Raw genomic sequence first — 12,846 nt, 5'->3', positions numbered from 1 at the left:
CACACTTCTGTGAAATCAAACTGTCCACTTAGGAAGCAACACTGATTGACAATAAATTTCACATGTTGTTGTGCAAATGGAATAGACAAAAGGTGGAAATTATAGGCAATTAGCAAGACACCCCCAATAAAGGAGTGGTTCTGCAGGTGGTGACCACAGACCACTTCTCAGTTCCTATGCTTCCTGGCTGATGTTTTGGTCACTTTTGAATGCTGGCGGTGCTTTCACTCTAGTGGTAGCATGAGACAGAGTCTACAACCCACACAAGTGGCTCAGGTAGTGCATCTCATCCAGGATGGCACATCAATGCGAGCTGTGGCAAGAAGGTTTGCTGTGTCTGTCAGCGTAGTGTCCAGAGCATGGAGGCGCTACCAGGAGACAGGCCAGTACATCAGGAGACGTGGAGGAGGCCGTAGGAGGGCAACAACCCAGCAGCAGGACCGCTACCTCCGCCTTTGTGCAAGGAGGAGCACTGCCAGAGCCCTGCAAAATGACCTCCAGCATCACAATTCCAGTGGGTCAGAAGTTTACATACACTAAGTTGACTGTGCCTTTAAACAGCTTGGAAAATTCCAGAAAATTATGTCATGGCTTTAGAAGCTTCTGATAGGATAATTGACATAATTTGAGTCAATTGGAGGTGTACCATTGGATGTATTTCAAGGCCTACCCTAAACCCAGTGCCTCTTTGCTTGACATCATGGGAAAATCTAAAGAAATCAGCCAAGACTTCAGAAAAAAGATTGTAGACCTCCACATGTCTGGTTCATCCTTGGAAGCAATTTCCAAATGCCTGAAGGTACCACATTCAACTGTACAAACAATAGTACACAAGCATAAACACCATGGGACCACGCAGCCGTCATACCGCTCAGGAAGGAGACGCGTTCTGTCTTCTAGAGATGAACATACTTTGGTGCGAAAAGTGCAAATCAATCCGAGAACAACAGCAAAGAACCTTGTGAAGATGCTGGAGGAAACAGGTACAAAAGTATCTATATCCACAGTAAAATGAGTCCTATATCGACATAACCTGAAAGGCCGCTCAGCAAGGAAGAAGCCACTGCTCCAAAACCGCCATAAAAATGCCAGACTACGGTTTGCAACTGCACATGGGGACAAAGATCGTACTTTTTGGAGAAATGTCCTCTGGTCTGATGAAGCAAAAATAGAACTGTTTGGCCATAATGACCATCGTTATGTTTGAAGGAAAAAGGGGGAGGCTTGCAAGCCGAAGAACACCATCCCAACCGTGAAGCACGGGGGTGGCAGCATCATGTTGAGGAGGTGCTTTGCTGCCGGAGGGACTGGTGCGCTTCACAAAATAGATGGATCTCAAGACATCAATCTGGAAGTTAAAGCTTGGTCGCAAATGGGTCTTCCAAATGGACAATGACCCCAAGCATACTTCCAAAGTTGTGGCAAAATGGCTTAAGAACAACAAAGTCAAGGTATTGGAGTGGCCATCACAAAGCCCTGACCTCAATCCTATAGAAAATCTGTGGGCAGAACTGAAAAAGTATGTGCGAGGAAGGAGGCCTACAAACCTGTCTCAGTTACACCAGCTCTGTCAGGAAGAATGGGCCAAAATTCATCCAATTTATTGTGGGAAGATTGTGGAAGGCTACCCAAAACGTTTGACCCAAGTTAAACAATTTAAATGCAATGCTACCAAATACTAATTGTGTGTATGCAAACTTCTGACCGACTGGGAATGTGATGAAAGAAATAAAGCTGAACTAAATCATTATCTCTACTATTATTCAGACATTTCACATTCTTAAAATAAAGTGGTGATCCTAACTGACCTAAGACAGGGGATTTTTACTAGGATTAAATGTCAGGAATTGTGAAAAACTGAGTTTAAATGTATTTGGCAAGGTGTATGTAAACTTCCGACTTCAACTGTATATATACAGTACCAGTCAAAACGTTTGGGCACACCTATTCATTCATGGGTTTTTCTTTATTTTGTACTATTTTCTACATTGTAGAATAATAGTGAAGACATCTTAACTATGAAATAACACATATGGAATCATGTAGTAACCAAAAAAGTGTTAAACAAATCAAAAATAGCCACAGTCTGGAGGTGTGTTGGGTTATTGTCCTGTTGAAAAATAAATTATAGTCCCACTAAGCGCAAACCAGATGGGATGGCATATCGCTGCAGAATGCTGTGGTAGCCATGCTGGTTAAGTGTGCCTTGAATTCTAAATATATCACTGACAGTGTCACAAGCAAAGCACCCCCACACTATCACACCTCCTCCTCCATGCTTCACAGTGCGAAGCACACATGCAGAGATCATCTGTTCACCTACTCTGCGTCTCACAAAGACACGGCGGTTGGAACCAAAAATCTCAAATTTGGACTCATCAGACCAAAGGACAGATTTCCACCGATCTCCCACCCATTGCTCTTGTTTCTTGGCCCAAGCAAGTCTCTTTTTCTCATTGGTGTCCTTTAGTAGTGTTTTCTTTGCAGCAATTCGACCATGAAGGCCTGATTCACACAGTCTCCTCTGAACAGTTGATGTTAAGATGTGTCTGTTACTTGAACTCTGTGGAGAATTTATTTGGGCTGCAATCTGAGGTGCAGTTAACTCTAGCGAACTTATCCTCTGCAGCAGAGGTAACTTTGGGTCTTCCTTTCCTGTGGTGGTCCTCATGAGAGCCAGTTTCATCATAGCGCTTGATGGTTGAAGATCGTGAAATTTTCCAGATTGACTGACCTTCATGTCTTAAAGCACATATGTCAGAGTCAAGGCCCGCGGGCCACATCCGGCCCGCGAGAAGGTTTTTTACGGCCCCTGGGATGATCTTGATTTATTATTAGAACCGGCCCGCAGACCGCAGCAAGCCGGCAGCCCGCAGATCTTTTACACGCACCAATACTACATTTCCCACAATGCAACGGTGACGCACCGAGCAGTAGGCTGCTTCATTTCAATATTTATTGGCACAGCAGTCGTCAGCATCACAGTAAAATTAACTTTCAGATACCCATCAAAAATGGCAAAACGGAAGGTGGACACTGAGAACCGGGGGTTTCAAACAAGGTGGGAGTCGGAGTATATGTTCACGGAGGTAGCTGGAAAACCTGTGTGTCTTCTGTGTGGAGAAAGTGTGGCGGTACTGAAAGAGTATAATCTGAGACGACATTATGAAACGAAACACGCGGACAAAAACAAGAATATGGACATGGAACAAAGGCTACAAAAGGCAGAGGAATTAAAACGAGGCCTCAAATCTCGACAGGCTCTGTTCAAAAAAGCCAAATCACAAGGCCAGGCTGCTGTCAAGGACAGTTTTATTTTGGCAGAAGAGATCGCTAAATCAGCCCGGGCATTTACGGAGGGGGATTTCATCAAAAACTGCATGATTAAAGTTTGTGACGAAGTTTGCCCAGAAAAAAGGCAACTCTTTTTAAATGTGAGTCTGAGCAGAAACACCATTGCCGAGAGAGTAGACCAGTTGTCCATCAATCTAAAAGAGCAGCTTGTGAAAAAGGGAAAAGATTTCATTGCATATTCCTTGGCTGTGGATGAGAGCACCGACATTTCTGACATTGCCCAGTTGTCAATTTTCATCCGCGGAGTGGACTCCAGCCTAAGCGTGACAGAGGAGTTTTTGGCTTTACGTCCTATGCATGGCACAACTACGGGGCATGATTTGTATGAAGAGGTGTCAAGATGTGGAAATGAGATGGAGCTGCCTTGGGAAAAACTCGTGGGTTTGACAACCGACGGAGCACCTGCGATGTGTGGACACAGGAGCGGACTGGTGGCGAAGATACGGGAAAAGATGCAAGAGGAAAACGCGACAGGTGAGCTGACAGCTTATCATTGTATCATACACCAGGAAGCGTTGTGCGGTAAAGCCTTGAAAATGGAGCATGTAATGAGCATCATCACGCGCACAGTTAACTTTATCAGAGCCAAAGGTTTGAATCACCGCCAGTTCAAGGCATTTCTGACGGAGTTAGAAACGGAGCATGGTGATTTGCCTTATCACACAGAGGTGCGATGGCTAAGCCAGAGAAAGGTGCTTCAAAGATGTTTCGAGCTTCGTGAGGAGATTTGTCTGTTCTTGGACAGCAAAGGGAAAGACACAACACAACTCCGAGACGAAATGTTTCTGTGTGAAATGGCTTTTCTGTGTGACATTACGAGTCATCTGAATGCAATGAACTTGCAGCTGCAGGGTCGGGATCATGTCATCTCTGATATGTACAGTACAGTGAAGGCATTTAAAACCAAACTGACTCTGTGGGAGACGCAGATGCGGAAAGAAAATTTGAGCCACTTTCCCAGCTGCCAGACCATGAAAGAGAAGCTCTCTACCAGTGCGTTCCCGAGCGCACAGTTGGCTGATAAAATAGGTATGCTTGCCGCTGACTTTCGACGCCGATTTGCTGACTTTGAAGCACAAAAAAGCAGGTTGGAACTGCTCGGTAACCCATTTGCTGTTGACGTGGAAAGCTCACCACCAAACCTCCAAATGGAGTTGATTGACCTCCAATGCAATGATGCACTGAGGGCAAAATATGCGGCAGTGGGTGCTGCGGAATTCGCCCGTTTCCTCCCCGACACAATGCCCCAGCTGCGCATCCAGGCTGCTCAAACGTTGTCTATGTTTGGCAGCACATACCTGTGTGAACAACTGTTTTCTTTGATGAACCTGAACAAAACATCACACAGAAGTCGACTTACTGCTGAACACCTCCACTCAATTCTGAGGATTTCCTCAGCTCAGAGCCTTACCCCGAACATTGATGAACTTGTGGAAAAGATGGGACACCACCAAGTATCACCCTCAACCTCAAACAAGTGAACATTACTGTGCAATCACATATTTAGAGTTTTTACTCAGTTCAAGTTTAAAAGTTAAAGTTTAATATTTGTTTTCACTGCATGTTACTTCTCCTTAAACAAAGTGTTGTTTTTGATTAATAGATTTTTGCACTTTATTTTATTGTATTTCAATCCAATTATATTTTAAAAATATTTCAGTTGAGTGGATGATAGAAAATTGCTATTATTGTTTTTTTCTTTGAAGTAAATTTAGCCCACTTTTGCTAAAATAGAAAATATAGGCTACTGATGGTGCCTTGAATACCGGTTTCTTTCATTTAATGTTCATGTTATGGGGATTTTTATATAAAGGAAATTTGTCTTTTGTGTCTGTTGAAAATTAAAGATTACTGACAGAGCCATAAGAAAATATTGCTTTATTTATCTGATCATATTGGAATATATTTGTTAGGTTTTCAGTAGGTTCAATTAGGTTCACTAGACTATATGCGTCATTTAAAATTTTTTCAATGAACATTCGAACAGTCCGGCCCTCGGCTTGTAGCTACATTTTTTATTTGGCCCTCCGTCCATTTGACTTTGACACCCCTGTCTTAAAGTAATGATGGCCTGTCGTTTCTCTTTGCTTATTTAAGCTGTTCTTCCCATAATATGGACTTGATCTTTTACCAAATAGGGCTATCTTCTGTATACTACCCCTATCTTGTCACAACACAACGCATTAAGAAGGAAATAAATTCCACAAATTAACTTTTAACACAGCGCACCTGTTAATTGAAATGCATTCCAGGTGACTACCTCATGATGCTCGGTGAGGGAATGCCAAGAGTGTGCAAAGCTGTCATTAAGGCAAAGGTGGGCTACTTTGATGAATCTCAAATCTCAAATATATTGTTGGGCTACTACAAGATTCCATATGTGTTATTTCATAGTTTTGATGTCTTCACTATTATTCTACAATGTAGAAAATAGTTTAAAAAAAGACAAACCCTTGAATGAGTAGGTGTGTCCAAACTATTGACTGGTACTGTATATAAAGATCCCTCCATGCCCTGGCCTATATTCACGGCCTATATTTTGTGATTTGGTCAAATTCTTAATGATATGTGAGTGTATATGAAAACTCCTAGGGCGCTCAGTCACAATAGCCACTGTGACTGTGAGTCCATGAGTGAAAAGTGACTTAGAGGTTGAAATCAAGGTTATGTAACATCTCTTCATATCGTACAATGAATCATACCTTGGATTCTACCACTGTGATCCCCTTAATAAGCTTTGCTTGTTTAGCAACTCATTTATATTTCAAGAGCAGCTTTATTCATAATTAAACTTGAATATAAAACATAAACTCAGCTGTATTCGCTACAATTACACAGATTGCCTTTTGTGCTTGCCTTCCTTCTTGGGGGCGATACAAGTATTGTGAATATAGTGAATATTTGAGAAAGCTTTTATTGTAAAATAAAGGTTCTGACAGGGTTGTTTGGCTGAAGAAGGCCTATTTTCAGGGTCGGAGTGGCTCTGTTTTTGGCATAGTGTCAAATGGACAGCATGGCACGCTGCTGTGAGTGTGCCAACGGTGCCGTGTCTCAGCCGAGTCAGGGCCTGTTACATCATTCAACCTGCAGGGGCCTTTCCTTTCTCAAACATGGGGAAATATGCAAAGGGTTAAAGTGTGCTGTCTGGAAAGTGAAAGGTAGACACTAGATAGCCGTTGTTTGTACCATCTACAAGATGTATGGGTAAGGGTTAAATCAAGTGTGTTAGAGGGTTGACTGGGACTTGTACAATCTGCAGATATGATGTGTGTGAATTGTGAAAACAGTCTTGGTGTGAGGAGTGGGGAATGTCACTTTGGCTGACCTCTCGTTGAGGGCTTGTTTCCCGGAACTTGTTGGGAGTGTCTGTGGATTCACAACACAAGGCTGTCTGGAGTGAGAATAGCGTTGAGATGTTTGCTTCACATTCTGCTTGAAATGTAAAAATGAGGCGAATGGAAAGGATAGCAAAAGTGTTTTGATGAAAACATTAACATAGCCCCTGACATAACTTAGAGGGAAAAGAGAAAGAAATATGAAAGAGGGGAACATGGAAAGAGACTGGAGGAAAGACGAATAGGAAGGTCAATACGAGAAAGACATGAAGTGATGGAGACAGATGAGAGAAGGAGAAGCAGATGGATGGGCAGAGTGAGTAGGAGTGATAGAGAGACACACTAGGAAGTGGAGACTACGAAAGATAGTGAAAAAGACAAAGAGCCATGCCCTGGTTATTTCTGAGTGACCTAGCATCATGCTGACTGAAGCCAGAGCTTGGCTAATTGACTCCAGCAGTTGTAGTGGATCACAAAGCTTATTTTGCTCTGTTTCATGCCACGGCCCTTCTGCTTCAGGGCCCAGGGTCTATCTGAAGAGCTGCCTGTCTGTTACGGCCGTCTGGTCAGAGGGGGAACCTGAGGACGAACAAAGGCGTGTCCAGGGCAGAGGGATTATGAAACGGATGGAATTAGCGATGTAGTATGAAGATATGGTCATTTAGCACATGGTTCTCTGAACTTTCTGGGTCCGGGGACTCCTTTTTTGATAGCAAATTCATCAAGGGCCGCCTTATAACCATAACACAACTCGCAGTGCGATAAAAAATGGCATAAAAGGAGACGTTTTACTGTGCTGTCTGCAGTGCATGGCTGGGCGAACCAAGTCTCGGCCCCAGGGAAAGAACATTTAAATAGCCCGCCATTGGCATCGAATATTTTTCTTTTCCGTTTTCAAGCTAATTTCATGCAATTCATTTTTTTTTTTAGATCATAGGCAGAGAGAAAACTTTGCAGTTTTAAAGATTAAATTAAAGTGCATTCATGTCCAAAACAAAGAAGTATTCAGTTGAAAAATGAATAATTGGTGGATATCCCTGTGAGCCTCCCAGGCCTTGTTGCCCATGGTAAATAAGAACCTACATTGTAGATGAATAATAATGGCATTTTAATGTATTAGACCCTCTAAACGAATCCCTTGGCCAAAATATGTTTAATCGGTTATTGTAACAATATTCATAAAACATTTTTTTATTATTATTTATTTTATACTTATTTAGAGATCTGGCTATGGCAGTACCTCTTCCGCAGACCCCATTTTGGGAACCTCTGATGTTTTAGGCTATGGTTATAAATCGTAATAATAATTAAACTCTGTAGAAAGTGTGTTATTTTCTCTGAATGAGTGCATTGATTGGCGAGTTATTTACTGCGTAATGGACCAGTCCTAGATTAATCTGTCCACTTCTTTCATTGAGCATATTGTTGTTATGTGTGAAATGTGGACAACATGTGAAGAAGTCACATTGCATTTTCAGTGCTTTGGATTCAACTGATGCGGACGTACCAGCTTGCAAACATAAACAAGTTAACATCAACCATCTGACTACGGGCATGTTCTGGCATGTCCTCCACCGTCGAGTCACCCTAACTGACCCCTCTCCCCGCTCTCTGTCCCTCTCCCCTTGTTCTCTCTCCTCCCCAGATGCGAGGTGTGCCGTCCCCCCCTCCTATCGCCCCCATGCCCCTTCCTTTGCCGCTCCGTCCTACGACCGTCCCGACTGGAACCCCCGTCTCTGTGTGATCTCCGGAAATCAGCTCTACATGTTGGACCAGGAGGAGGTACTTACCTACGGCTGCACACACTATAGAAATACAATCCCACCCATCACCCACCCATTGACTTGAAAAGGGATTACCGTTCTAGGAATGATATTTCTATCTATTCTATGGCTCATATTGCTGTACCATACTGTATTAGACTGGGTTGTTTGACATGGCATGAGTGTCTACAACACTGTCATGACAGTTTCTAAAGCTACAAAGTTTAATAAAAAATTTACATATCCAAAAAAGGATATCACCACAATTGACCCTTTAGGAATGTAACTTTATTTGACATGACCTGACATTACATGGTATGCTGAGTACATTACATTGCCAATAAACATTGTCACTGTTTTAATTCCCTAAGGTTTTCCTGACCACATGACCAGACTAGGAAAAGCTCTGGACCGGGGTCCTAGATATAACACAGTATCTCATGTACACGTTGGACCTGAAAGAGGCCAGTGTTCATATTATAAACTCAAGGCAGGTGTCCTGGGACACTGTCGCCTAAGGCTTGCTTATGGGAGGTCCAGTCCTGCAACTATTGTTAGCTTAGAATTTTGTGGCAAACAACTTTGGCACCAGTACGCCTCTATACAAGTAGGTCACGTCTGGCTAAGATGGGCATTGGGGCCAGTAACCGAAAGGTCGCTGGTTTGAATTCCCGAGCCATCAAAAGACACATTTTGGTTGAATGCATTCAGTTGTGCAACTGACGAGGTATCCCCTTTCCCATCTGAGTGCTGATCTAGGATCAGTATACCTTTTAGATTATAACAGACATGACACGATTACATGACCAGGTGGGACCTGATTCTAGATCAGCACTCCTACTCTGAGACACTTTAGGAATACGGGACTTTTTCAACCTGACTGTTTATTGCTAATTCAAAACAAAAAGAAACTACCTTAGATGACTTACTATATCTTACTAAGTAGAGATTCAGCCTGCTAGCTAAGACCAGAAGGGGGTACTATTCCTTCACTTTTGTACCTGGATCGCCTTTGGACAGGTCTCTTTTTAAATGTAGACCTTGTAGACAGATTTACAGATTTATATCCAATAAATGAATCCTAAAACACAATTAAAACACATAGAGGTTTTACTTACACACTTAAAGTCTATTACAGTGCAATAACAGTGTTCATAGTACATTTGATTGAGAGTATGAGTCTATTAAAGATGATGTAATGATGTAATAGAGTATTGTAGCGGTACTTGCAGGGTAGCTAGCTGCCAATATCTTTCATTCTCATCACTCAGAAGGCGAACAAAGAACCTTATGATCCAGATAAGGGCCTTTTCAGCTCTGGAGTGATGAGAAGAAGACCCAGGTCAATTAATCACAGGCTTATCCCTGTCTAATTGTGCCAATGAGGCAGAAGCTATGAATGGATTTGAGGCAGACCTGACGTGCCGATAGCCACCACCTCGGAGAGAGGATGAGAGGCGATTAAATATTCATGCCTGTCACTCACCTCATCCGATGCGAGTGGGCCTCTCCATCTCTCTCTCTCTCTCGCTCGCTCTCTCTCTCTCTCCATCTCCGTCTCTGTTTCTTTCTTTCTTTCTCTCTCTCTCTCTCTCTCTTGCTCCACCTCTCTCTCTCTCATACACACGCACCCCACTTGATTCATTTCTGTTCGATTCAAATGCTTTTAGTGGCATGACAAAAAGCAATCATATGTTGCCAAAGAGGAGATAAGGTGGACCAGAGGAATCTCTCTCTCTCCGATGCGAGTGGGCCTCTCTCTCTCTCTCTCTCTCTCTCTCTCTCTCTCTCTCTCTCTCTCTCTCTCTCTCTCTCTCTCTCTCTCTCTCAATTCAATTCAATTCAATTCAATTCAATTTGCTTTATTGGCATGACGTAACAATGTACATATTGCCAAAGCTTATTTACAATATAAAAATGAGAATCAAAATGGTCAACGGGACAACAGTAACAACAATAACTAAGTGTCAAAATAACCATACATTCAACAATAACAATAAACATACAGTAGAGTACATGTGCAGGTTGATTGGTCTGTCAGACACTGTCCCTCAACTTATGGCAGGCAGCAATGTAGTGCGCTGCCAACCCACAGCTCTCTGCGTCCTCCCCCAACAGGACGGGTAGCCTATCCTCATCAGAGAGGTCTTTGAAACCTTGAATAAGAGTTTCAAATTTGGGGAAATGACACTCTCTAATTGTTTTATATTTTTGACATTTTGTCAGGAAATGCAGCTCCGTCTCAAGTTCTGCTGTTGTGCAGTGGTTGCACAGCCTTTCCTCTACAGGGAGCCAGGTTTTCCTGTGTCTACCCTTCTCAATGGCAAGGCTGTGCTCACTGAGCCTGTACTTTGTCAAGGTTTTTCTAAGGTTTTGATCAGTAACCATAGTCAAATAGTTAGCCAAGGTGTACTCTCTCTCTCTCTCTCTCTCTCTCTCTCTCTCTCTCTCTCTCTCTCTCTCTCTCAGAGTTCAGCTCTCTGAATGTTAGCAACCCTAGGTCTTTCATTTGCTTTTAGTCACTCCCTCTCTCATTCTCTTTGTCTTTTCTCTCTGTCACACACTTTTCTGCTTTTGGATACCTTTTAATGACAAGTATTGAGTTGATGAAAGTCAAACTCAAATTGTATTGTTAGTTCGAAAGGAAAAAAATAAACTACTGTCTAGCCAGAGTCCCCTCTCTCTCTCTCTCTCTCTCTCTCTCTCTCTCTCTCTCTCTCTCTCTCTCTCTCTCTCTCTCTCTCCTCTCTCTCTCTCTCTCTCTCTCTCTCTCTCTCTCTCTCTCTCTCTCTCTCTCTCTCTCTCTCTCTCTCTCTCTCTCTCTCTCTCTCTCTCTCTCTCTCTCTCTCTCTCTCTCTCTCACATTTTATTTCTCAGGCTACCTCTCCTCCATCTGCTCCCTCCCTCCCTCTCTCCCTGGAGTGACTGACAGTAGTCTTTGGCTATCCCACAGACCTGCTCTCTCCTTTCTTTCCCAGGCAGCTCCATTGAGATGCCACTCTGTTTTGTTTTGTGAATGACATCCGTCAAAAGACCCTTTTCTCTTCATTGCGACTTCTTCAGTCTCAACTAAGGGGCTGCTTGAGGGAATAACAGTGCTCTGGAGGAATATGTGAAAATATCTGTCACTTCACCATTGTGCTCTTCTGTGCTCCCATATTTCAAATGTGCTCTATTCACCTCAGTAAACACTACAAGTGGTGAAAACTGGTGATGTTGAAAGCTTGACTTATGCATAGTCCGAATTAACCTAATAGATTAAGAGTGTACCCTTTCATCCAAGTACAGAAGTCACTATACCTTCTGATCAACACTTTATTGTTTGTGTAGCTTCCCCTACTTGCATACTCTCCACCTCAGAAGTCAATATTAATAGTGAACACTACACAGTCCAACTGAACTTCACTCCCTAACAAAAAAACTCCATGCTGCACTGCCATTGACAGTAGAAGAGCCCTGACCACTTCCCAGTGGGCTGCTGTTAGCCCTCTGTGCCCGTGGTGGGAGCGAGAGGATCGACAGTGATGGCTGCCACTGATATGAAGTGACAGAGCCCCGCATTGTGTGCACCAGACGCCACGCACCAGTGCCCTGTCCTCCAGTCATGTGCCCAGGCATCGCTCTCCCTCCCACTGTGCCCCAGTGTTATGCAAGCAATCAGAGGGCACTATTTCCTGCTAGCACAGTGCTAGCACTAGCATGTTAGTATCCTCTCTCACTACTACTGCACATTAGCATTAGCCTGCTAGGCTAATTCAAAATAAAGGGAATTAGAACAGGATTTGTCTCAGTATCAATGCATGGCCATTGTGTTGCATTCCCTGCCCATATGTTTGCAATGGCTTTGGCAGTGTTGATACCGTAAATTAATTCATTAGCGCCCAAGCCAACAATGCAGCGCCGTGGTGGCTTTGCCTGTAGCTACTGTTGTCACATTGCATAAAGCATGACTCAGGAGTAGTTAGCATTTTTACACATGCATGACCCTTGGGAACCCATTTGGAAACAGGGGGGATGTGGCAATTATGTCATAATAAGGCACACATGGATGGAAGGAGTCATGAGAAAGAAGCTCCTTCATTTGACAAATAAGAAGGCTCAATGCGCTATACATTGGCAAATCCTAAGGTTATTTAACAAGCGCTTTACTGCCTTTTGGCATCTGAATAACCATTACGTGCAACTGAAATAAGCCATTTTCAAAAGGTCACCCTTATACATATTAATAGGGATTATACACTGAGTGTACAAAACATTAGGAACACCTTCATAATATTGCGTTTCACCCTTCTTTTGCCCTCAGAATAGCTTCAATTCGTCAGGGCATAGACTTTACAAAGTGTTGAAAGCGTTCCACAGGATGCTGGCCCATGTTGATGCCAATGCTTCCCACA

General features: G+C 43.1%; 1 protein-coding gene across 12 annotated transcripts in view; it reads left to right on the top strand.

Moving 5' to 3' along the window:
• The window catches only part of LOC129837290 (ras/Rap GTPase-activating protein SynGAP-like), a 109,110-nt gene that overhangs the window by 15,587 nt on the left and 80,677 nt on the right, over positions 1-12,846 (top strand). For all 12 annotated transcript variants that reach the window (XR_008756700.1, XR_008756699.1, XM_055903328.1 and 9 more), the window contains one exon: positions 8,335-8,471. Coding sequence is in view for 10 of the 12 variants with exons in the window: in XM_055903328.1 (XP_055759303.1) it covers positions 8,335-8,471 (137 nt within the window). In the remaining 2 variants the exon portion in view is untranslated. The remainder of the gene's footprint in view (positions 1-8,334; positions 8,472-12,846) is intronic.

This window comes from Salvelinus fontinalis, chromosome 38 (genome assembly GCF_029448725.1).
Source record: "Salvelinus fontinalis isolate EN_2023a chromosome 38, ASM2944872v1, whole genome shotgun sequence".
NCBI classification, from domain to species: Eukaryota; Metazoa; Chordata; class Actinopteri; order Salmoniformes; family Salmonidae; genus Salvelinus; species Salvelinus fontinalis.
Note: the sequence above shows the minus strand (reverse complement) of the source record. Positions and strands in the feature narration are given on the sequence as shown.